We start from the raw sequence: 25,666 nt of genomic DNA on the forward strand, positions 1-25,666 counted from the left end.
CAAACGAATATGCATCCTCATTCATCCTGATTTTTGTGAGTGAAATCTACGTCTTTTAGTCTTAAATATACGTGTTGTGGTCTTTCTTTTATGTATTGCGTTATGACGTTTTGTGAAAAATCTGTACGTTATGGAGAAAAATGGATATCATTTTCGGATTCAGCGTACGCCTGTGTAATCTTAATGACTTAAGATTCCAGATAAATTAAAAATGTCTGTAATTTCAGAAAAGTTCAAGACATTAAGTTCTTTTATATCCAGTCCCGAGAAATAAAACCCATATCTTCTGAAGTGAGTATGTTTTATTATTATTATTGTCTCGTTTTTTCGCAAATTTAATGAGCTATAACGATATTTTGAATAATTATTTTAAATAAAATATTTTTTTGCAATAAATTAAAAGACACAAATTTCGATACAGAAATTAACTTTTTTTTTTTAATTCGCAAAATAACCATTAAAAATGGACATTGAATTTTTTTAAAAGCCTTAATACATGTATGAAATGATTACGGTTTTTTTAATGTAACGAAATTATTTTAAGTTTAATATCAGGAATTACAGTTTAAGTGCTTTTTTAAGTTGTCTATATGTTCCGTTAGTATTAAGCAATTCTGGTCTGTTCTTATTATACTTAAATTCATGCCATACAGTATCTTTTCATTCGCCAGAGGCACTTCCTTAAGCATTTAATGTTTTATGTATAAAACATATTAATGTTCCCAGATTTCCTAAGGTTAAGTCCAATCTGACAAATATTTGTCTTTATTTGTAGTATCCTTCACTTCCGTATGTGGTATCCGATGTTTTCATACCCCGCAAGGAAAGCCGCCTTCGGTCGCTCGACTCATTTCGAGGGTAATGTTTAAATGTTGCCACAAAGTTATGATATTAATAATAAACATTAATATTTCAAGATACTGTAAATAACAGATCACAAAATACGAGCCACACTAAACAGATAACATTATTAGGCCATATTCTCATTAGAATCACAGAATTTTGTTATTTACAAATGGCTGGGTTTGTAGTATTTAAAGAAATCGATAAAAGCATTACGTTTATTAAACTTCGGCGAAATATCACAATAAAGTAGTTTTGTTACACATGTACATTTTTGGAAATAATTATGGAAACAGTGAATGAAATGCAAATATTATGGATTGCCCCCCCCCCCTCTAGCGGAGGCGTCGCTAGGGGCTCGAGCCAATAGGGCCGGAATTTTCGGCGTTTCAGTGTAATATCCATCATGGTTTTCTATTCTGATTTTTCAAGACACCAACTAGGGATTCGGGGACACTGTCAAATAGAATAGTGGCACGGGCCCTGTGTGCTAGTGTCTAGCGACGCCTCCAGTATATAAAAAAAGAACTTCATCAGAGCACAGGCACGTGTTGATAGTTTACATTGTGAGTGTCTGTGATCTAAACAATCACACAATGGCACAGCAGTATAATCTTATAAAAAATACTGGTAGTCACGTTATTCTATTCTAAGTAGTAGTTTGATAAATAGATTCATAGCTCCCAGGCCAAAAATATCTACATGGCAAGATTATAGAATTAAAATATATGGGTATTGAAGGTTACTCCTTGCGAAAAAGTAAGGTTTAATTTCATGTTTCAGTATGAGCTGTGTGGAAACTCTAAAAAAAAGGGGGGTATTTGAAACAAGTAAAGTTGATAATAAAAGCGATGGCGTTGCAAATGTAGCGTTTATTTTCCTATTTAATTTAGATGGGTGAACATTTTGTATTCACCGAGAATTTTTAAATGTACTCGTTTTTGGAGTGTATGTAAATAGATAATAGAGGGTTGGTCCTAAAACATGGCTAAACTGCTTTTGCTCTAGTTACATATTGCTAAAGATCATTGTTTTATGGTGTCACATGCGCTTTCTCGTAAGTAATTTTGTGGCTATAACGCATTGTTGAAAAAAATATGCAGATTTGAACAGCGATTAGACCATTGGCGAGTCATGGACAGTGGTGTAGTGTTTAAGTTTACACCATCAAAGCCCTGCCAAAATTTTTCAGATGTGTGACCTCACCATCTGGGTAAAGATTTCATATTCAAAACCTAATTTCCATTTTGCGAGTCCGTTTTAAATGAAAAAAATTATATACATTATTAATTACTTGAAACTACTGACATTGATAATCAACTGAAAGTTATATATTACCGAGAGAAAACACGCAACTCATCTTTTAAACGAAGCAACAAAGAAAAACAAAACAAGAAACAACTAGATACCATATATACAGTACTTGTAGTCTCCTTCAACTTCAGTTTTAGCAAATTTAACCTTTATAATGCTTTGCACACCTTCTTTCCTGCCAACGCCAACAAGTAATAAAAAGCTACATTTATTGTATATTGTGTAAATAATGTACTTTAAAAATTTGTGCATTTTAAACATGCGGTATAATTGTGTAATGTATTTTAAGCGTTTTATTACCATATTCACCTGGCTTATGAAAAAAAATTCACCATTTTAACTCTCTGACACCTGCTCTTGAGCCGGAGGAATCACACAGTGCCTGACGCCAGCTCCTGAGGGAGAGTGACAGAATGTGTGATGGGTGGTCTGAGAGAACGCTATTAGTGGACACGGGGATTACAAACAGTTAGAATTTTCTCTAACACTCCGAGAGTTTGGTTATGTAAAATTCTTAAATTCGGGTGTAAACTAAACGATTTTTTTTTAATATATATATATATCTATAGTTTTTGAAGTAGCGGAACTAATATCTAATTCAAGGTGTCGGAGCAGCGCTTTGGTGTGCTCCGGCAGCACTGAACCCTTGGTCATGTGATACCTCGAAGATATATCCTCCATATTTTTACACACGGAACAACTAATGGTGATGTAGGTAACGCATGTACTTTGGAAGAAACTACTCTATTGGTTGCTATATAGTAGTTAACTCTTTCAGAGTTCGCAGAGATTTTATTCAGATATCACCCAAATCTTTCTCTAGACACAACAGAAAAGCAATAAACGATCATTTGTTTTCACGGCCATATTGTGTCCAGTCTCGTCTTTCAATTTATTTCAGTCAGGTAGGAAACTCTGCATAACGTTTTCTGCCGAATCTTTTTCTATTGCAATTACAACCCTTATCTCTGAGGTTATCAGTGCACCTGAGATTACTAAAAAAATCCTAAACTCTTCAAAGTGGTGTTAAGTAACTCATGGTGTAGTCTTTATGGATTACACAACATTCCATTAGATGTCATTATCATGACCAAGCTATAAATTGAGGTAGGATTGTAATCTCTACAAACGTAAGATACACATTAGCATGAAATCGCCTCAATGAACATGTAGCTGCTCAAAAACCACTTGGTCGAATTATGAGAACAAATGTGCGACATTTATAATAAATGTTTACAATCAATTAATGACGAACTTATGATAGCATAAAACTAAGCTGTAGTGCAGTAAACAACAACAAGAAAAACTAGTGCATTGTACGATTTATTTGCCTTTCGTTTGTCTTTTCAGTATGATAAGCTCACCATTTAGCTGCAATTACTCGCTGTTTGTTATTCATGTGTTACTTCTGTGTTACCGTAATTATTTCAAATACTTTACGTCATTTCTTATACTCCATTCGTAATGCCTTTTTTAACAGTCGTTTAGCCCTTCAGGATAAATGAAAATGTATCAATGCATCAAGTTGAGCATGTTCATATATCTTGAAGGAATTGTAGTACGAAATATGACCCAGGGAACGTATGGAGAGGAAAGGAGAACTGATAGATTTCCCTGCAGATATTATGAGCGTCATCTGTAAGAGGGAAGAAAAACGTATTGAAACCAACTCTAAATTGTTAAATGCCTCGAAATTCAAACAAAAATACACATTGGTTAATCCACTCATTAAATGTAGTATATATGAAATTATTGTGTATATATTTGTAATTAGAGAAGTGGTTAAGTTCTTTATATCAGTTGCTCTAAATGTTAAGATAAGATTATTATCTTTGTATTTTGTCATAAATTTGGACTGATCAACTTGCTTTTCCAGCATTCTCGTGATAGCTGTTATGATATTTGCAAATTTTTCTAATGGAGACTACCTCATCATGGAGCATGCACCGTGGGATGGTCTATGTATTTCTGACGTTATATTACCATGGTAATGATAAAAGTAACTTGTATTTTCTTGTAAAATAATAAGCACAGAAGCAGTGTCTCACTATGGAAACCATTAAATAATCTTATTGCGTTGAAAGACAATGAAAAATGTAAGATTGGTTCCATATGGTACTCTTTATGTAATATATATATATATATAGTGTTTGTAATAGTCAGTTCTCCAATGAACCTAAACGAAATTACAACCGACACAATAACACCTTTCATAGTGGTTAAGCTGTAATTGTATGAACAATTAATCTGGCCAACATTATAAACGGTTAGTGTCCATCATTGTTATCGATACAGTTTTATTGAAAACTCCTCATAAAAGTCTCATGAAATGCAACATAATTAGAATATTTTAGTGTATCTATTGTGGGGATGGGTTCGCTATGGCCCACCCTGCATACAGCACTGGACAATTATAATTATATCAAAGTACTGTTGCAGACATTTCTCAATGTGCATATTATGGTGGTAAACAACTAATAGCTGCTACTTTCGATAGCACTTTCAAATACTTTGACACTTCACTTAAGTTTTACCTTAAGATGAAAATGTAGTTTTGTGATTTTTGAACATTAAGCACCAGCTTTTTTCAAAATGGCTCTAGTTAGTTGGTTTGTTTCAGATAGTCACACATAGCTATATAATGCCTATATGCACTAGCCAGGATCTCAAGTTTCGTGGTTCGCATCCCGTTACCGTCATTAAAAAAAATTGATTCCATATTTGGGAGCAGTGGGTACGTTATAATAGTGACAGTCAAATAACACTATTTGGTCTAACAAGAGTAGCCCAAGAGTTGGCGACCTGTGGTGTTGATTAGCTGCCTTCCTGCTAGTTTATAATTTCAATATGGTGAAAACATGTCTTGAAGAAATAAAAGGCCTTGACCTGCAGAAAATCCAGGTACTAATACTATTAAGGCTGTATGGGCTTATATTGACTCTGAAAGGTCAAAAGACAACGAAACAGCTTACCTGGTGTATGGGAGTAATTACAGGACATATGTATATTATATATTGTATGGGAGTAAGTACAGGACATATGTATATTATATATTGTATGGGAATACGTACAGGACATATGTATATTATATATTGTATGGGAGTAAGTACAGGACATATGTATATTATATATTGTATGGGAATAAGTACAGGACATATGTATATTATATATTGTATGGGAGTAATTACAGGACATTTGTATATTACATATTGTATGGGAATAAGTACAGGATATATGTATATTATATATTGTATGGGAATAAGTACAGGACATATGTATATTATATGGATGGTGAACATTATTGAATGTCAAGTATGAGTACATTGTTCTAGAACTGTCAGACAATTCCAGAAAAGGCCGCAGGCCTGACTTTTGACTTCAGGCTCAATAGCCATCCGCAGCAACTAGCAGTTATACCTGTCCGGAGAGGGGAGGATTTCTGCTACTTTTTTTAAACTATGCAGCCCCTTGTTTCTTAGTTTCCATACGTTTATCAATGTGTGATTGTAATATATAGTATACACATGTCCTGTACTTACTCCCATACAGTATATAATATACATATGTCCTGTACTTATTCCCATACAATATATAATATACATATGTCCTGTACTTATTCCCATACAATATGTGTAAGTGCAACTAAGTGGTCAAGTTATCATTAATGCAATATTTTATCAGCGAATAAGTTGTACAATACGATAGTATGTTGTATCTTTATTATAATGGAGCTTGTGATGTATACGTTCAAAACTTGGATCTCGGAAACTACCGCACCAATCATAACTGGGTAATATTTTAATAACTAGGCAGTATTTTTATAGCTGAGCAATAACTAAAACTATTGAAATTTCCAAAAAATGGCCTTTTTCAGATTTAACCAATAAAACTAACTAAAAAGCAGTAAGTTTCAGATTTAACTAATAAAAACTACAAAAAAATTAGTAAGTTTCAAATATAAAACAATTAACAAAAACTTGATAAAGTTATTTGTTTTTCTTTAGTGAAAATCTCATGAGTGTTACAACAGAAAAGCATTGACAGCTGCGTCTACAAAGAAATACTTCAATAAAATCTACTCTGTGATGTAATGCTGTGATTACATCTCATTTTTAAACTAAAATTTCAATAAAATACTATTTCTAATTAATAAAGATACAACATAACTATCGTATTGTACAACTTATTCGCTTATATTTTGTATTACCTATGATAATATATTGCATTAATGATAACTTGACCACTTAGTTGCACTTACACATTATTTGTGATTACTGTATGTGTATCAAGTTCTTTCCGAATTCTACTTTGATGTCATAACTATTATTTCATAGTGAATTTTGTGGACAATTTTCCATGGTTTAGATCCTCTCAGAATAGAATTAAATTTCGTCTTTGTGTAATATTATATTTTTAATGCGTTTTATCGGAATTTCTACATGGTTCTTTTTTTTTAATTCTCCTGTGGTTCATTTCTACACACAGAAACAATGTGACGACTAAAAACGAAATTCTGAAGTTCGGCGCCATTTTTTACATGTACCTCATCATTTGTCATCGATTTGTTTGTTCTGTTATTAAGTACAAAGCTACAAAATGAGGTATCGAAAACAGATTTTTAGCGTTAGAAGTCCTAAGGAGCATTTCAGAATGACAAACCACTCATATATATATACATACATGTATATATTTAGTATATACTTGCATGAGCTTGCTTTCAAACTTTCGAGATATTTCTGAAAAGTTTGCATGCTAAGATTACCTAATATAGTATTATTAATTTTCTTTTACAGTTTTGTATGGGTCATGGGAGTTTCGACAGCGTTGTCGTTCAATTCGAAACTGTGCAAGGGTGTGTCACGTTGGATGTTATTCAGAAGAATTGTCACAAGATCACTTTCAATGATTATCATCGGTGTCGTAATAAATATTAACTTGGTTCAGGACAGTGAGTTCATGAATTTTTTATTTCCATTTATGAATTTATATATATGTAAAAAAAACAACGATTAAGAAAACAGAAAGTAGTTTTAAGATCATGACACGTAATGGTTTATACTTTAAAAGTTTCGGTGTTCCCTGATTTGATGATAAAATATTCTTAACAAAAAATATTAAAGATATACAACATTTACTTGGCAATAGGAGAAAGCACAGAATAAACTACAAGATAAGGAACAGTATATAAATATTAAAAATATACAACATTTACTTGGTATTAGGAAAAAACACAGAATAAACTACAGGATAAGGAATAGTATATGAATATTAAAATATACAACATTTACTTGGTATTAGGAAAAACACAGAATAAACTACAGGATAAGGAACAGTATATGAATATTAAAGATATACAACATTTACTTGGTATTAGGAAAAACACAGAATAAACTACAGGATAAGGAACATTTATATATACAATTATCCTGTAGTTTATTCTGTGTTTTTCCTAATACCAAGTAAATGTTGTATATCTTTAATATGTATATACTATTAAAAATATACAACATTTACTTGGTATTAGGAAAAAAACACAGAATAAGCTACATGATAAGGAACAGTATATGAATATTAAAAACATACAACATTAACTTAGTATTAGGAAAAAAACACAGAATAAGCTACAGGATAAGTATATAAATGTATATAAATCATTTCTGATCCTGTTTAATAAAACTGATAAAGACGAACATCAAATTTTTCGTAAGACAAATGATTTATAATAGTAAAATCATAAGTGCATTGTTAAAAAAAAAACAATATGTTAACAAGCTGGTAGAGAATGATCTTAGAACTAAAGTATTCTTTTGTTGTTATAAATATTAACAAAAGTGTGAAAATTGGCCATTACTTGTAAAAATCTTCACTTTTCCGATACTCCAATAAGAAAGGAAACACTTGTATACAAAAACTTCAATAGTTCTGAAAAAAAGGTTTCGATTTCGGTTTCTGTACTTTGTTCTTTTTTTAATATTTTCGGGTTTGCTTCACAAAAATAAAACGTAATTGAAACTCGTGCGAGAACAGTATTCGAACTAAGAATGAAATCTAAATAATATTTAATGTAGTAGATATAGTCGTATTTCAAGAATGACAAGTATCATAAAGACGTTTCAGCGTTAGTAGAAAAAATATTTCCAAACTCAGAAATATGAAGACTTGTATTCGAAATTGTTTCTAGGAAAAGATTTCCCATCAAAACTTAGAATTCCTGGAGTTTTACAGCTTATTGGAGTGGCATTTTTCATTGCAAGCAGTACTCATCTGCTCTTTTTCAAGAGGAATAACGAAGACCAAGTAAGGACATTTATTATATGGTTCCCTTTTCTTTATTTATAACGATTTCATTAAAATAAGAAACTGTAACAGGTTATAAGATGTAATAGGTAGTTTCTAAAATGGATTAACTTTATAATTTGTCAAGGATTTATTGAGGACATGCCACATATATGAAAGTTAACATGCATTATTAGTGCAAAATTTAATTTTGACTTTGAATTTTCAGTAAAATTTTAACACTAGTTATATAAATATGGATGAGTTTATTAAAGGGAAGAAAAAAAAACACACTAGATACAATAGTAATAATATCTAGGAAAACTTTAATTTGACAAAACGTTTCGGGCCTAAACCCCTCTCCAGGTGATGTCTGTTCAATATACCTAAGGGTATATGCGATTTTAAAACAGCCATCAAATGAAGAAGGGTTTAGGCCCGAAACGTTGTGTCAAATTAAGGACTTCCTATATTTTAGTACCATTGTATTTAGTGTTTCTTTTTCTTTCTTAAACTTAATATTGTATCTTCTATGCGGTTTTTATATATAATTTTTGTATTTATTTAAATATGAATGGGAGACATTAGAACTTAGTTGACTCACCGCTGTTTGGTAAACATTATTATTTTCAAAAACCCATGATGCCAGGTACGGAATATACATGTAAATTTCTTAGCTTCAGAAAGCAAATGATTCATTATATGTATAACGAATAGATTGTGGAAATTTCTACCAATTTATATGTGTGCGCGTTTTGGTATTTAATTACTAAACAACCTGGACATTTAAGTTGCTCTTAAATTTTTCCGTAAATAATCACACACAAAATTCAGTTTTTTGTTTTTTTTCATTCAGACATCTTACTGAAATCTGCTTAAAATTATCTTCTTACATTAGTTAACATTAAGGTGGCAGCAAGTTAACGTGTTATTAAACTTTCAGAAACTAACGTTGAATTTACCTCATTACAGGAACAATGCTGGCACCCTGTGACTAAGATACTTCTTTGCAAAGGTGACTATTTGACGATGTTGATCATCCTATCTGTTCATACGCTAATAATGTTCTTCTTAGAAGTTCCCGGATGTCCTAGGTCGGTATTAAACAAGTGTTTATTTAGTCTATAAATGTTTTAAACTAGAGTTTTTAAGAGTTATTTATTAAATTTTTACTCTTAGTAGACATAAACTGTTATACCAAAAACTCTAGACACAAATCATAAACAGTTTTTGTTTTGATGTTTATTTAAACATTTAAAAATGCAAGACATATTTCACTGTCTTGTATGTATATATGTGCTGTTCATATTATATTTTACAAATCTTATTGAAAACTTTAGTTGGTTAAACAAAAACAAAAAAATACTACCATGTGGCAGACAACTCGTATCCATGATTTATTTAATAAAACATGAATACATTTAGATTTTATTATGGAGAAACTAAATGTTTCAGTGTAAAATCTAAGGCAGTTTTAACTAAACTAGAATATCTTAGAAATGTTTTATCTTATTGTGGTATTTCCAGAGGTTATCACGGACCTGGGGGTTTACATATGAATGGAAGATATCAAAACTGTACAGGAGGAGCAGCCGGATATCTTGACTTACTAGTGTTTGGTGAAAATCATATTTTTCAAAAACCTGCAATGCAGGTATGGAATACATATATGATTTTTTTTAGTTCAAGAAAATATATGGTTCCTTATCTATTAATATTACTAAGTGGACTTTTTATCTAAATGTGTCTAATTTCTGTTAGCAGTGCTCACATAAACTATAATGATCTGGAAAAATATAGAAAAAAATGATTGGAACGAACATTAACAAACTGAATGATTATAAAAGTTTGCAGACGTCCTGAATGGGTAATAAAGAAAACTTTATTACAGCTGTTCAACGTTTCGAGAATATTATGTCATTATCAGGTACAAGTAGTTTACATAGACACAAGAATATATATACAGTATGGAACAGAGAGGTCACATGACCGGAAAACAGCTTAATAAAGGTATCTTCGTACCCTGAGATGTTGGTTTAGAATAGGGTTACTTTGTTCAGTTAAGATAGCTTCCTTTATTTTGAGTTTGCGAATGTTTGGTTGTTTGTTAAAAATTACAGCGTTTTGTATTGATATACTGTGGTTTTTTGAGTTGCAATGGTGGTAAACATGAGAGGGTTTTTTATTATGTTAGGTGAATCTGGTTTCCAATTGTCTTTCGGTTTCTCCGATGTAGAATCCTGGACAGTTATTGCACGATATTTTATAAAATGATGTTAGTATTGAGTAATTCTATCTAATTTTTATTTAGTAATGATTATAGCTTAGGGCCGGGTTTTTTAGTCAACTTGAATTTGTTACGTATTAGAATTACGAATAGTCCGAAGCTGAGTTAACTGATAATTTGAATTTAATAGTTAAATTGTACTTTGCATTCAGTATTTAAATACATGCCAATATTTTAGTCAATTTACGATATTTGCTAACAAGATTGATATACACCGTCTTCGTTTTTAACACAAATGCGTTTTAATATACACACAACAATACAATTTACAGTAACAATTATTACAAATAGTTATTACAAACAAAGATTTATAAACAAAAGTTTCACAAACTTACAAACAATATAAAATCTTATTTCTAGTTTGGAACTCCCTTGATATCGAGGGTTTACGATGAGCGAGTTAATTATGAGTTGATGTAGATACCATACGTTGGGAAGCTAGCTAGCATTGTCCTTGGCCACACACGCTAGGTTTTTTTCGGTTGAAGTTAGGTAATGTTTTCGTAAAAATACTAATGTCCGATAAGAATCCACTGAAATTAGACGATTTGTAATGTTCGAAATTTATAAATATTCCTGGTCAAATATCTTAAGTTTTCCCATTGATAAGCGTTATAAAAATCACAGTTATAGCTTTCGAAGTTTATAGCACACTTATTATAGCGAACTTATAATAGATACTCTTCGGCGTGTCGTGTTGGCTATATTTATAGCCGTGGGAAGGTTTTCTAGAAAATTCAGTCTTACATAACAATACTGATTAAAGCGTTTACGTACACACATATACTTCAGATTCTTACTCTCGAGAATCTTTTACAACTTTGGAGAATAGACGGAAGTTTTGCAGTACATATCTAACACTATAAGCTATGCATGTTTTTAAATATAAACTTAATCTAAACAACGTTGATATTAAAATAAATACATAACAACAAATTCGTTACAGGAATTATATGTTTAATGGCAAGTTTTCTCCGAGTGTTGATTATTTTTGAACTGATTTCATGAATAAATGGTGAACTGCAGTGTAATGTTGTGTTATTGTTTGGTGCATTAGTGTCAATTTTGTTTGTGAATTGAGTTTTGAGGCTTATTGTTTTGGTGGTTGTGTGTAAATTTTTTAGACAATAGTTGGTGGAAATTTGTTGGTGTGAATGAAGGAATGCTTTATAAAGTTGATTTATTCATCTATGTAGCCAGTTGAGCAAAGTCTTGAAACTGTGTTTATAAGGTTTGTTAGTGCATGGATGTTTTTGTTTGGACTCATGCGCGGAATTCCATGGGATGTAGAAGCCTGTTTGGGGGATTTTTCGGTGAATTTTGATTTTGAACTAAGTGTTGGATCTAATAATGTCGAGGATAAGAAAACATAACTGTTCGTTATTTTCGTGTTAAATGGTGAATTTAATGTTAGGGGTGAATGGAGTTTAGGTGTTCAAAGAAAGTATGAATGTGTTCCTTAGAAGTGAAACCAGCAAAAGTGTCATCAACATATCTATACCGGTATAGGGGAGGATAAAGTGTGGATTGTATGTTTCGATCTGGGTGAAACAGAGTTGCCCATGCTTAACCATCTGTTTGAAAAAAAAGTTTATATATTTCTGGGGCTATGTAAACTACTTGTACTTGATGATGACATAATCTTTTCTTCAAACTTTTATTTTCTAAAAACTGGTTACTTGTCATCAAATTCAAATTTAAGCTGAATGATTGTTAATATTTCTAGAAACAATGATTTTTGTATCAAGTTTGCAAAAATCGTGTTAGCAATAATATTGTACAGATTATTTAAATGGATATAAAACTAGATTTGTTCATAAATTAGTTAACTGCTTGAAATGAATGAAATTAATTTATTCTCATCTCTCCGTTACACTAGAAATGTAATAATTTGAAAAAAAATAGTATTTCCTATTAATTATTTAAATTCTTATAAAAAGGTATACGAAAATGTGTAAATAAAAATGATCACATCATTGGTTGGTTGTTACGGATCAGAGGTAAGTCAAACTAAAATACGAATTGCAAGGAACAAGCCCACAGTTTTTCATGTTGGTTTAAAGATTACTTGAGACTAGAAGTTACAAGATTCAACCGAATATTTAACTACACTTCAGCTTTTACAGTAACCTTACATTCACCAGCAGGTTCTGAGCTAGCTAAACTAGATATACACTTTATTAACAAAGGTATAAGAACGACATACTCTAGCTCTCGCTGGGCTTCTCCCTATTGAAATTGCATGTGAATTACATGGTGCTCTGCTGTATGTGACTTATAATGGCTGGCAGCTACCACGGCCAGTTAGTTGGATTCAAAATACCACTAGGAAAGGAGCTCATAAATCTTTGTCAGGGATAGGTTATTAGATGCAACATTAATGGCAAGTACATTTCAGTACTACTATTCATATGCATGGTCACAGTTAGAGAGTGTTCTGAAAGAATTGAAGACCATTAAACATCAGTGGAATATCAATCCTTTTGCCCCAAAGTAACCATTCTCTAGATTCATGTGAAGTTCGAAACATGAAACCGTAAATTGGACACTGTATTAGAGCCTTTGCATAAGAAGCTTCATGCTGTTCCAGCCCCTAAGTCTTTCATCGCTGCTGTAAAGACAAGATGTCGGCTTTTGAGGTATTTTGAATTGAAGTAGAACAAAGACAATGGAAAACTATTGGGTTTGATGACAATCTGAAAAGTATTTTAAATGTAAATATAACTTTGTCATCATAACCAAATGGAGTGGTAGAAGGATTATCAAGGTGTGAGATTATTTTAGTTAACTTAGACTTGTTTTGAGTGGATTGTATGGAAAATGGTCACATGATAACGTACAGTTCCATACCACAAGACACGTCTGGCAGTGGCATAAGATTGTTTGTTTCTTTTGAATTTCGCGCAAAGCTACACGAGGGCTATCAGCGCTAGCCGTCCTTAATTTAACAGTGTAAGACTAGAGAAAAGCTAGCTTTTCATCACCACCCACCGCCAACTCTTGGGCTACTCTTTTACCAACGAATAGTAGGATTGACCGTCACATTATAACGCTCCCACGGCTGAAAGGGCGAGCATGTTTGGTGTGACGAGGATTCGAACACGCGACCCTCAGATTGCGAGTCGAGCGCCCTAACCACCTGGCTATAAGATAAATGGCATTCAGTTTCTGCTTTGGCAAGCCCTAAGCCCCGATCTGAATCAAGCTGAACTCTTCTGGAAATTTTTGGAATGCTATCTGAAGGAAAGAAAAAATAATTTCTGAATTGTTTTCCGTTTCATAGACTTGTGTTTTTATATTTTAGTAGATCGCCACCAAGTGTTGGATTCCGTGCTATTCTTTGGTCAGAAATGCCAGTCTGAAGTCACCAATAAAATACAACTTACGAACATCCCCCCAAACTCTTATCTTGTTCAGTGTACTTCATATATAGTTTTAACATTATATTTTTTTCTCATTATAAAACCTTGTTATTTTTTTTAACCAGAGCATTTACAATACTACAATACCATTTGATCCCGAAGGACTATTAGCAACCCTAACGTCATCATTTCTTGTATTTATTGGAATACAGGTGTGTATTGTTTGTTTTTTTCATCTTGCACGGATAAGCTGTAAAATATTATTCTTTTCAAATTCTCTGTTTCACATCTATCAACTCGAACCTGGAGTAGCATATCTTAAATTTCAAGGTTTTTACAATATAAAATAACTGTTTTTAACATGGGTATTTTACAATAAAAGTTAAAGATATCTTCAAGTATGTTTTCCATGTTGCTTTCTTTACTATCTGTTTTCAAAACTGTATTTTGGTCTATTATGCACATTTTAAATCATTCTATTTTCTCCGTTACATAGTTGAGTACATATGATTTTGGTTTGTAATTCTAAGAACCTTTAGAATCTGTTTCATGCGTGACAAGTTTTCAAGTAAGATTATGTTATTGTATACTAGTAGCCTTGATAATAAATTAGCGCACAAAAATAAATACACCTTTTTAATTAGAATTAAACTGGGAACGAGCACATTTTCCTAGCAGTAAAAATATAATCGTCTTCACTAACATATTCTCCACCACGAGTTCTTCAAATGACGCATAAGTATTTTTTCAGGAATACAATGTTTTTTCAACCGATCTGGAAGTAAAATAATTAAACATGGAATAAAACTTCTTCAGAGCATCAACTCTTGAAAACCAAAGATTGAAATAAAAAGTTATTATTAGTTCTTTTCCTAACTGCCTTTTGTAGATACCTGTTATAGTATTCGTTCCCTGCTCTAAAATTGGTAAAACATATTAGTTCAGTCCCGTCAAAGGAAATATTTATTTTTCCTTGAGCGTTAGGGTTCACGAGTTATTTTAATCAGTGTATTGTTCGATGACACGTGGACATGTATACACGGAACAACCCATTCTTCACCAGAATAATGAAATAATATTGCTGAAATAATATTGCTTATGTTTTGTCGTGCACATATTTAGTTTTGTTCCCTTAATAACAACAACAACTCTTTGTTAATATATTGGATTTATAAACTAATTCAAACTTGTGTCATTATACAAAATAGGATAAAAAGCTTCTGAAATATGAAAGAAAATTGTATTATGTTGACATTAAAATAAAGTTGTCTCTGATCGAAAAATATTTACGAAATGTCAATATTTGTCAGCTTAGCATTTTGTCCCTCAGGAATATGAGTCCTACGTAATATTACAGTATTTATGATATGTAAAATAATAGTAGCCAGCATTTTGTAAAATTATTGTCCTATCACAAACTCCTGCTAATACGATCTAACTAGCATTAATTAAAAGTGTTACAGTTATAGAAAGAAAAGTTCAAACGAAAACCTGTTTGATGTGTTAAAGAACTTGAAACGTAAGAATGTTTAATGATTCGTAAAGCCTAGCAAAAATGCTGCTATGTGTTCGTTATTTAGATGAGAACATATTGAATTTGGAAATAAAATAAAATGTTTATATTTATGTTTTTCATGCTATTTGTGTATAATTTGACTTCTGTACTGATTCTTCAACCACCAGTATGACACTTTCGGTTACACGAATCCTAAACACGTGCAGTGTATTATCAGTCTGAAAAATTAGTATATCAAAAGTAAAATTGATAAATATTAAGATTGAGGATTTTGTTGAAAAGATGACTGACTCGTTTACATCTCTTTTTTTTTTTCTCGACTTTTAATTCATCTTTAAAATGTTTATGTAATTAACTACAAGGAAAAAAATGGATTTTAAAATTATAATATATTGTTTTCTTAAACATGTTTCAGAATGGGAAAACACTGTTAGCCTATTTACATTGGAAAACAAAATTAACCCACTGGGTGGGTTGGATAATCGTATTGGTGAGTATCTTTAGTGTTGTATGAAGTTTTTTCTTTGTACAATAAAGCTATTTTATAGGATTTCATAAGACGTTCTATGATAATACCAGTATATGTTTTTTGGAGTGACATAACAGTAACAACTACGTTTTTCATAGGGTGCGACTGCTTACGTTCTGGCTGGAGGTTTCCGTAACGATGGCCTGATACCAGTGAATAAAAATTTATGGTAATTCAGATTACTCTTTTTCTTGTGTTAGGAAGTTCCTAAAACATATTTAACTTTTGTTTTAAAGCTGAATAAAGCGGTGAACGTCACTCAGTATTTTAGTTTTTGTTTTGTTTGAATATTTTCATATACACTGCTAATAAGAAGTTAAATTAAGCAACTATGAATTACAGACTTATCCAGTTTGGTAGACTATGATAGGGAGTTAACAATGAAAGCTTGGTGAGTTGATTGTAATCGATAGTAGCATCAGTTAAAAGTAAGATCGCCAAAATATCTTCTGCTTTTTTGAAAGCAAAGTTACTTTAAAATATTTCTAAAAGAACGAGATATTACCCGAAAATTGGAATTTAACTATTAGAAAAAGAAAAATTATCCTGAGAACATAAATAACAGTAGTATTCCCAGATTAAACAGATCTAGGCTAGGTGGAAAGAAAGAATTAAACCTAGGACACAAAGGGTACATCTCGAGCAGGTGGAAAGGATGAATTAAACCTAGGACACAAAGGGTATATCAAGGGCAGGTGGAAAGGATGAATTAAACCTAGGACACAAAGGGTATATCAAGGGCAGGTGGAAAGGATGAATTAAACCTAGGACACAAAGGGTATATCAAGGGCAGGTGGAAAGGATGAATTAAACCTAGGACACAAAGGGTATAGCCAAAGAGCAAAGTTTTCACTATACTATATAGAAAAACTTAGAAATTTAAGTGTTTACTGTCACCTTGTACAAACTTTATGAATGATCATACTCTTAAAACTTCTAAGAAGTATAACAAATTGCTTTAATTTACTGCACTTCAATAATAATATGACATATATTTTTAATTTTACTCACATGTTTAATGATTCTCCCAAATTGTAGCATTTTACGCATTATTCTGCTTTAGTATTGTCTGTTTCATCAAAAATACCTTAAAGTTTAAAATTGTATCATATAAGTCAAATCTACAAATATACAACTCGTAAAATATTTTTGCTAACTAGTGACACACGGTTCAGTAGTAAGGCAAAATAAGCAGTACTCCAAGACTTGGTGATGAGGAGACTTATCACACAGAACAACTGACTTGAAGTTTGTTTCTTAGTTTATAAAAGACAAAGGTTTGCTTATAAAAAAACATACACATACACTCAAATAATCTTCTACACCTTAACGCATATAAAGCTTATTTGGATAACCTTTTCTAACATCCAAATGAACTGTTTCTGGTATTGGTTTTAAACTCAGTTGGACGTAGTATGGGATTTGTTATTCAGTATAAGCAAACATTTCTATATTTAAAAAAGATGCTTCCTCAGCTGTGCTGATAATTTCAAACTGTTAAAATGTAAGACAAGGGGCATTGATAAATATATATTTATACTAAACACATAACCGATTATCTTTAGTTTTGTGTACATTAGTTACAATATATTTATTTTCATGAATATCAAAATTCTAAATTATATTATCTTTCTGTCATATATTTTTCAGGTCGCTATCGTTTGTCTTGACTATCGGTTTCATATCGTTGACAGCTTTTACAGTCTTGTACGTCACTGTTGATGTTAAGAGGTTATGGAATGGAGGACCGTTTCATTTTCCTGGTGTGGTATCAAATTAGGATATATGTGTAGTTTTGTTTAAAATTTGACTTGAATGTTTTTTTTTTATTCGGCTTGATTAAATATATTTATATAAGAAAACAAACGTACAATATCTATACTGTTTTTATTTTCTAAGCTCCCACTGCATTAATGTGTTGCGTTTTAATTGTGTTTAGTTGGATTGCATGCGATCAATCTATTTTTTCAGTTAATAATTAAAGCTTGTTTCTTTTAGGTATGAATCCACTTTTCCTTTTTATTGGCCATGCACTATTCAGCCAGATGTTCCCATGGAAATGGAAAGTTGCAGGGTATTCCCGTTTACAAAGAATACTTTTAGATCTGTGGGGGGCAGCAGTGTGGATAGGAGTCTCATTTTATTTGTATTATAAGAAAATATTCCTTGCTTTATAGACTAACCAATAAAAATGAGAAAACTCAAGATTTCAAGAAATTTTACGTCATAACTTGCAATTTAATATTGTGTACTTGTTTTTGTATATGTATTTTGTAACAAAATCAAGGCCAAAGAGGTAAAACTTAGTAACAGGGGCAAAACAAATAAATTTTTTGAACAAACTGCAAAGTTGGATATATAAGATGTACCTTGAATTGAGATGCCTCTGCAGAAGTAAGATTCATATAATACCCTATATTAGACTTAACTTCTATTTCAAGCGTAATTTGCCACACATAAGGGTCAGATGAAACATGTATATGTGTACGTGTAGAGGGGGCGAAGGTAAACGTTAATTAAGCTTGTTACAAGCACACCTAAGAAAGCAGAAAAAATTGTTTCTTTGTTTGGAATTAAACACAAAGCTACACAATGGGCTATCTGTGCTCTGCCCACCACGGGTATCGAAACCCGGTTTCTACCGTTGTAAGTCCGCAGACATACCGCTGTGCTACTGGGGGGGGGGGCAGCAGAAAAAAGTTTAAGGGCTCTCCTGAAGTCCCCTGGTAGGTCAGCAGTAAGGTTAGTGATTGAAAACACGAAAATCCGGGATTCAATTCCTGTCAGTAAACAGAGCTCAGATAGCCCATTGTGTAGCTTTCGCTAAAACAACGACAATAGCTGTTTTCCAGAAAATGTTTACAGTTGGAGTAGAAATCTGGGACTATTTTGATGCGGGGTCGGTGGGGTCAAAATATGACTGAAATAGGAAAAAAAACCAGAAGAAAAATAAATTTTAAAATAAGTATTTTTATGACCAAGTTGCGCGTTTTTCTATTTTTTACTTAATCTATTTATCTCATTTTTTCGATTCTTTATCTACAAATACCAAATTTGTTTTAGAATCTTTATTTATTTATAGTGAGTCATTATTTTAGAATAAACACTCAATTCAAGTTAGCTAAATTGTAAATCGGTTGAAATCTAAGGCAGGCCGATGTTGTTAGTGGAATCTTTGTTCCGATGTCTACGCTAAATGGTGGTTAGAATTAGGAGCAGGTGTGAATGCATAGGCTACACAGAACGTTCCACTTCTGTATAACTATCTGGTGAAGGATGATGTATAATATTACTGTATTGAAAATATTAATCGAATATATATATGTAAATAAAAGTATTTCATTAATAGAATTGTTTTAATATTTTAATTCATACGTTTCTAACTGCTTGTTATTTAATTAACTAGCATATTGTGAGCCATTACAGGAACTGGAATGCCGACTTCAAAAAGTGAGCTAATATTGTTATAGCCACCAGTTTGTTTTTAATAATGCTTTGTAAATTATAATTATAAGTGTCCATGAGTTGTGAACATTTGAAGGTTCATACAGATATAGGTTGTGAACTCGTGTAGGCTCAGACAGATATAGGTTGTGGACTCTTGTAGGCTCAGACAGATATAGGTTGTGGACTCTTGTAGGTTGAGACAGACATGGGTTGTGGACTCTTGAAGGCTCAGACAAATATGGGTTGTGGACTATTGTAGGCTCAGGCAGATATGGGTTGTGGACTATTGTAGGCTCAGACAGATGTGGGTTGTGGACTCTTGAAGGCTCAGACAGATATGGGTTGTGGACACTCACATCTGCTTTTGATACTAAATGTTCTGTAGGACGTAGAGCTTGTGAAAAGGAAATAAGTCTGATAGGTATCTTATCCATATCGCTGTGCTTCTCCTTCTTCACAAGTAGCTGTCCAGACACGTTTTGTAATTCCTACATTGTAGCTTATATTTCGTCCTTATTTCTGGGTGTTTTGCTTCTATCCGTATTTTATTATTTTTAATATTAGGAAGTTCTGTTATCAACGCTGTCTTTCCTATTGATGTCAAATGTAATCTGATGTAAAATATTGTATTAACAATTGAATATCTATTTACGAACTTTTAATAAGAAACAAAATGTTTAATCAATAAAAAACAATTAGGCAATGTTAATTATGTTGCCTTTATTATGCATTGGACGTACATAATGTATTCTGACTGAGCTTTATTTTTCGGTTTGAAATAAATGTATTGATTAAATTGGGTTGTTTAATTGTATATAGGTGAGAACAGGGATGTGCCTTATAATTTATATATATATGTATATCGACACTTTACGTATAAATGCATTCAAAAGAAAGTTACTGTATATCGGAAAATGTTGATTTGTTTGTTTGTAACTAAGCACAAAGCTACACAGTGGGCTATCTGTTCTATGCCCATCGCGGGTATCGAAACCCGGATTCTAGCGTTGTAAGTCCGCAGACATGCCGCTGTGCCACTAGGGGGGGGGGGCGAAAATGTTGATATACTCTGCGTTTTAAAACATATTAGAAATGTAGCAAATGCTCAAATGTACATCTCTATAACACTTTCAGTATTATGTATGAGTAGCTGCCTGAAGTTTAGTAAAGTATATGTGTTATGCGTTGAGAATCAGAAGTAATTATTAAGTGGGTCAACTTCCAAGCCATCAGGTACTCAGAACAGAAAGAAAAACTCCAAGAAAATAATTAATGTAAGTAACGACAGGAGTCCTCCAGTGGCACAGCGGCATGTCTGTGGACTTAGAACGCTAGAAACCGAGTTTAGATACCCGTAGTTGGCAGAGCACAGATAGTCCATTGTGAAACTTTTGCTTAATTTCAAACAAACAAAACAAAAGCTACAAGAATTAATGCCAAAGTTTTTTTTTTTATGAACACTGGTGTAGCAAGTTTTTAATTGAAAGAAGTAAAGAATAAAAACATCGAAAATCTATATTCTAAATCATTTTGTAATTATATTAATATCATCATGTCCGTTTGGACTTCGTGAGAGCAAGAAAAGGGGTGCCATTTCTAATAATCGTTTAGTCACCTGAAAAAAAAAAGTTAGTCCCGGACTGATGCCTGTAGCGCCATCTTTTGAGATACTGATATACTCCCATACAAAATTATCACTTTATAAATGGCAACAACGACAGCTAAGAATATTAAAAAAAAAACAAGGAAAAAAAAAAAAAACAGAAACACTTGATAGCTCCGACATAATACGGCAATCTTGAGGGTATTTTAGGAACATCAGCTATTAATTTATCATACAAATATGGCTTACAAATAGTGTTAACATGTATTACTTCGGTAAAGGAAAATATAAAATTATATTAGTAGTTATATAAAGAAAGTTTCTCGTACAGACTGAGAGTTCTTCAAACTTAAAAAATATCTCAAATATCAGAAATAAACAGTAAAATCCAGAGAAGCTACCGTTACATCAACAGTATTTTTGTTTGTTCAATTTTAGCCGGAAACGGTGACAAAGTTGTTGACTGATTGTTTATGTTACGATATTTACTTGAAAAGCAGTTTCGAGCGTTTATAAAGGTAGCACTGTACTTTAAAAAAAGTGTTGTAATAATGGAAAAACATTGTATACTGAAAGTAGACTAATATATACGATTAGCAACAACAACAACAAATATACCGTCGCTTAGATAAAAATAAAATATTTGTTTTTAAACGTTTTAAGGAAAAAGGTTCACGTTTTATTTTTTTTAATGTGGCTTATTGAGTGCAGAAATCGCTTTTCGTAAATTCACCAGTTTACTGTTACTTTTAACACGCCGGTAATGTTTTTATGGTTCAAAATCATAAGTAACAAAATATTTGGTTTTTATGTTTACTGTATACATCTTTCAGTATATTTTAAACAAAACTGTAAAACGTTTAAACTGGGTTTATTTTAGATGTATTTTAGGTTTTTTTATATAAATTTCAAGAGTGGTACTTATAATGTTACGAAACCAGAATTAACTAACTAACAAAAAAAAGCGTTTCTGAAGCGAGTGACTGTTTTAATTGTTGATTTTGTTTGTAATTAAGCACAAAGCTACACAATGGGCTATCTGTGCTCTGCCCATCACGGGTATCGAAACCCGGATTCTAGTGTCGTAAGTCCGCAGACATACCGCTGTGCCACTGGGGGACTTTATTATTGATCTAGACTTTTTCGTGTGAGCTTCTATAATTCGAGTCTTTCATATTCACATGCAAAATATTGATTAAATAAAAATATAAATGTACTTGATTTGTTTTTATTAAAGGTTAAACGTTTTCACATTCTTTGCTATTTGTTACTGCTATGGAGGTAACAATAAAGTATTAAGTTGTACTAAGGCAACTAAGGCTTTTAAAATCTGGACAGATAGCGTAACTCATTTTGACCTATTATATTATGATTAAACGTTCATCTTCTTTTCACTTAAAGGTAAAACAACGAAAATCTTCAGTTCTGGAATCGTTCACGTGAGCAATTTAACAAGAGAGCAATATTAGAACCTGTAAATAAATTGGATTTAATCCGTTACTTTGCAGAGCAATATTAGAACCTGTAAATAAATTGGATTTAATCCGTCACTTTGCAGAGCAATATTAGAACCTGTAAATAAATTGGATTTAATCCGTTACATTGCAGAGCTTTCGAACAACAATCGTGATTTTAAAAATTACAAGAGAAATAAATGCTAATGCTTCAAATGTTAATGCTTTTCACCACTTATTGAAAAGAAGATTGTTAGGAGATTGGTTTATGATATAATAAGTATTCTAACATCACCTATTCTTTGAGTGAAGCAGTACTCAAAAGTTACATTTATGTACCCGTAACGCAACACCACGCTTCCATTTTGATATTGTCAGATTATGAACACTTGATATTAACAGTAACATAATCTTCTGAGAGTTGGGTTTCATGGATTGCTTGGCCATCACAAAGTCAATGAAACCCTCCATTGTGTGCGTTACTGAGAGGTTCTTTCTGAAATATCCTCACATACATGTGTATAGGAAATTTGATATTTAGTTTTTCATGAACTCAGTGAATGAAGTGCATACCACAGTACCATGAAAGGATGATGGCTGTTTTGTTTTTTTGATGACTTTTATTTCACATTATTATATATAATCCTCCATATTTGCTAGTACACACTGTATTGGACAATTTCTTGAGATCCGCTGACAAATTTTAAGATGTTTTACTTGAGGCCAAAATGAGTTATTTTGCAGTAATAATAGACATAGTTTGGGTGTAAGAAACTAAAGCATCACTTAATCAGTTTTCATCTAGCCGTGATATAAGATTTGTGATCAACATATATCGTAAATGATCTTACAAACTCGAATACTACACCTAAAATGAAAAAAGGACAGCTTTTTGAAACGCCAATTCGAAAACAGTAAAATAATTTACACGTGGTTGTATATAATATATACATACCGAATGGCACTTCCTAGTTCACGAGAGCTGATGATATACTCCAACAAGCTCTAACAAATGTATTTTACATTGAAAATGTCTATTCTGCACTTAGCGCCATAGTAACGAGCATTTTCATGTAGTTTACTAAAAAAATGTAAAGGGTTTGTTTGTTTGTTCATTTTGTAATTAAGCACAAGGCTACGCAATGGGCTATCTGTGCTCTGCCCAGCACGGGTATCGAAACCCGGATTCTAGCGTTGTAAGTCCGCAGACATCCCGCCGTGCCACTGGGGGGCTAAATACAAAAGGAAACTCAAAATTCTTAATAAATAGTTCCTTACATTTTATCGCCCAACTAGGTAAGGGGAATTTTCATGTACTACACACTGATCTGCAATGTACTGGCACATTGGAATTATAAAAAAATCTACATTTTTGTATTAAAAATCTACTATAGTAGTTCGTTGAAAATTGCTGCGATCACAGCAACAAATTAAGCTTAAGCTCCAGCAATCGACTGACAACTTTTGAAATTAAAACATCTTACTTGCAATAGTTGAAATCTTGAACTGAATTCTGAGATTATTTTAGTATCTCTGATAACTCGAGACCAATATGTTGGCCGTAATTAAAGTGAAACTTGACTGAAACAACAGAAGTAACTGATAAAGAAAGACCGAACAAAACTGTATCCGTTTCCATTGTTCCTCTCCAGCGGCTCAGCGATAGCCGTGAGAGCTTATAACGCGAAAATTTGGAGTTCGATCTCTACGGTGGAAACAGTACACAGAGCTTATTGTGCAACTTTGCGCTTAAACAAAAACGATATCTTTGTTCCGGCTGACAAGCATAATTTAATTATGAACAGCAACAGGTGGAATAACATGAAACACAAGAACTTGCTTCACTAAATGGTTGTAGGTTGCTCGTTTCCTTATTTATTTCCAGATAATTAGCAAATTGTGACCATAATTATTTATTTTGTCTGTAGGGACGGAAGAACATTCAAATTTCTTTAGATTTCACGATTCTTGTTAGGTTTACAAGCTGGTTATAGTTAGAATCTATATACTTCTTAACCTCTCTACTGCCTAACTAATTTAAGAATCAGGTCTTCTGAGTTCTACCAGCACCCAGATTTCTAGTGGAGGTATGAATATTGATGCTTACATTACCGTGTTTCATATTTTCTTATTCGTTAATTATCGTTTTTTTGGTATTATGTATTATCAGCTACTTATCCATTTGTGTTTTTGTAAGGTCTGTCTAATGGTAATAAAAATATACACTACATTATAATCATCCTCACTGCCATCTGTGCCCGTTTCTGAAAGTTATGTGGGTCCAAACTAGACAGTACATTAATAATTCCTTATTATACCGTATTTTAAAACAACCAGGCTGAGTATCATATCACATGCTTGTACATCAATGAGTGTACATTAACATGATTGGCTGATCAGTAATAAACTTTTACAAATGGACTAGTGCTATATCCACTTTACTTCAGTCCTACTTCCATAGGGCTACACATTTTCTGTAATTATATAGAGCCGTACTTGGAGCGTTGATTACAGTATTATGATTCATTGGACCATAAAGAATTATAATTACATTTCGATGTCATGATACTTTTAAGATATGTTAGCACTTTGTATCTAGCATTCAAGAGTATTCCCGATTTTGTATTGATGACATTATAATCTTTTCTATTGAGTTTTGATTTCTTGTTTCACAATGTTGTTTTTTCCTCAGATCCATGTAACTCTATAACACTTTAAAGATATGTCACCAGTTTATATCTAGCATTCAAGAGTATTCCCGATTTTGTATTGTTGACATTGTAATCTTTTCTATTGAGTTTTGATTTCTTGTTTCACGATGTTGTTTTTTCCTCAGATCCATGTAACTCTATAACACTTTAAAGATATGTAAGCATTCAAGAGTATTCCCCATTTTGTATTGTTGACATTGTAAGCTTTTCTATTGAGTTTTGATTTCTTGTTTCACAATGTTGTTTTTTCCTCAGATCCATGTAACTCTATAACACTTTAAAGATATGTAAGCATTCAAGAGTATTCCCCATTTTGTATTGTTG

The 25,666-nt window shown here is 32.2% G+C and overlaps 1 protein-coding gene across 1 annotated transcript; it reads left to right on the forward strand.

Annotated features, from left to right (window-relative positions):
* Nucleotides 1-4,052: 4,052 nt before the first annotated feature.
* On the forward strand, nucleotides 4,053-18,304 carry LOC106463010 (heparan-alpha-glucosaminide N-acetyltransferase-like). Its single transcript, XM_013922977.1, has 9 exons — nucleotides 4,053-4,144; nucleotides 6,951-7,105; nucleotides 8,339-8,454; nucleotides 9,406-9,527; nucleotides 9,961-10,087; nucleotides 14,208-14,294; nucleotides 16,226-16,296; nucleotides 17,778-17,890; nucleotides 18,126-18,304. Exons 1-9 carry the CDS (start codon nucleotides 4,053-4,055, stop codon nucleotides 18,302-18,304), a joined length of 1,062 nt encoding a protein of 353 aa, XP_013778431.1.
* The last annotated feature ends 7,362 nt before the right edge of the window (nucleotides 18,305-25,666 follow it).

This window comes from Limulus polyphemus, unplaced genomic scaffold (assembly GCF_000517525.1).
Source record: "Limulus polyphemus unplaced genomic scaffold, Limulus_polyphemus-2.1.2 Scaffold1301, whole genome shotgun sequence".
NCBI classification, from domain to species: Eukaryota; Metazoa; Arthropoda; class Merostomata; order Xiphosura; family Limulidae; genus Limulus; species Limulus polyphemus.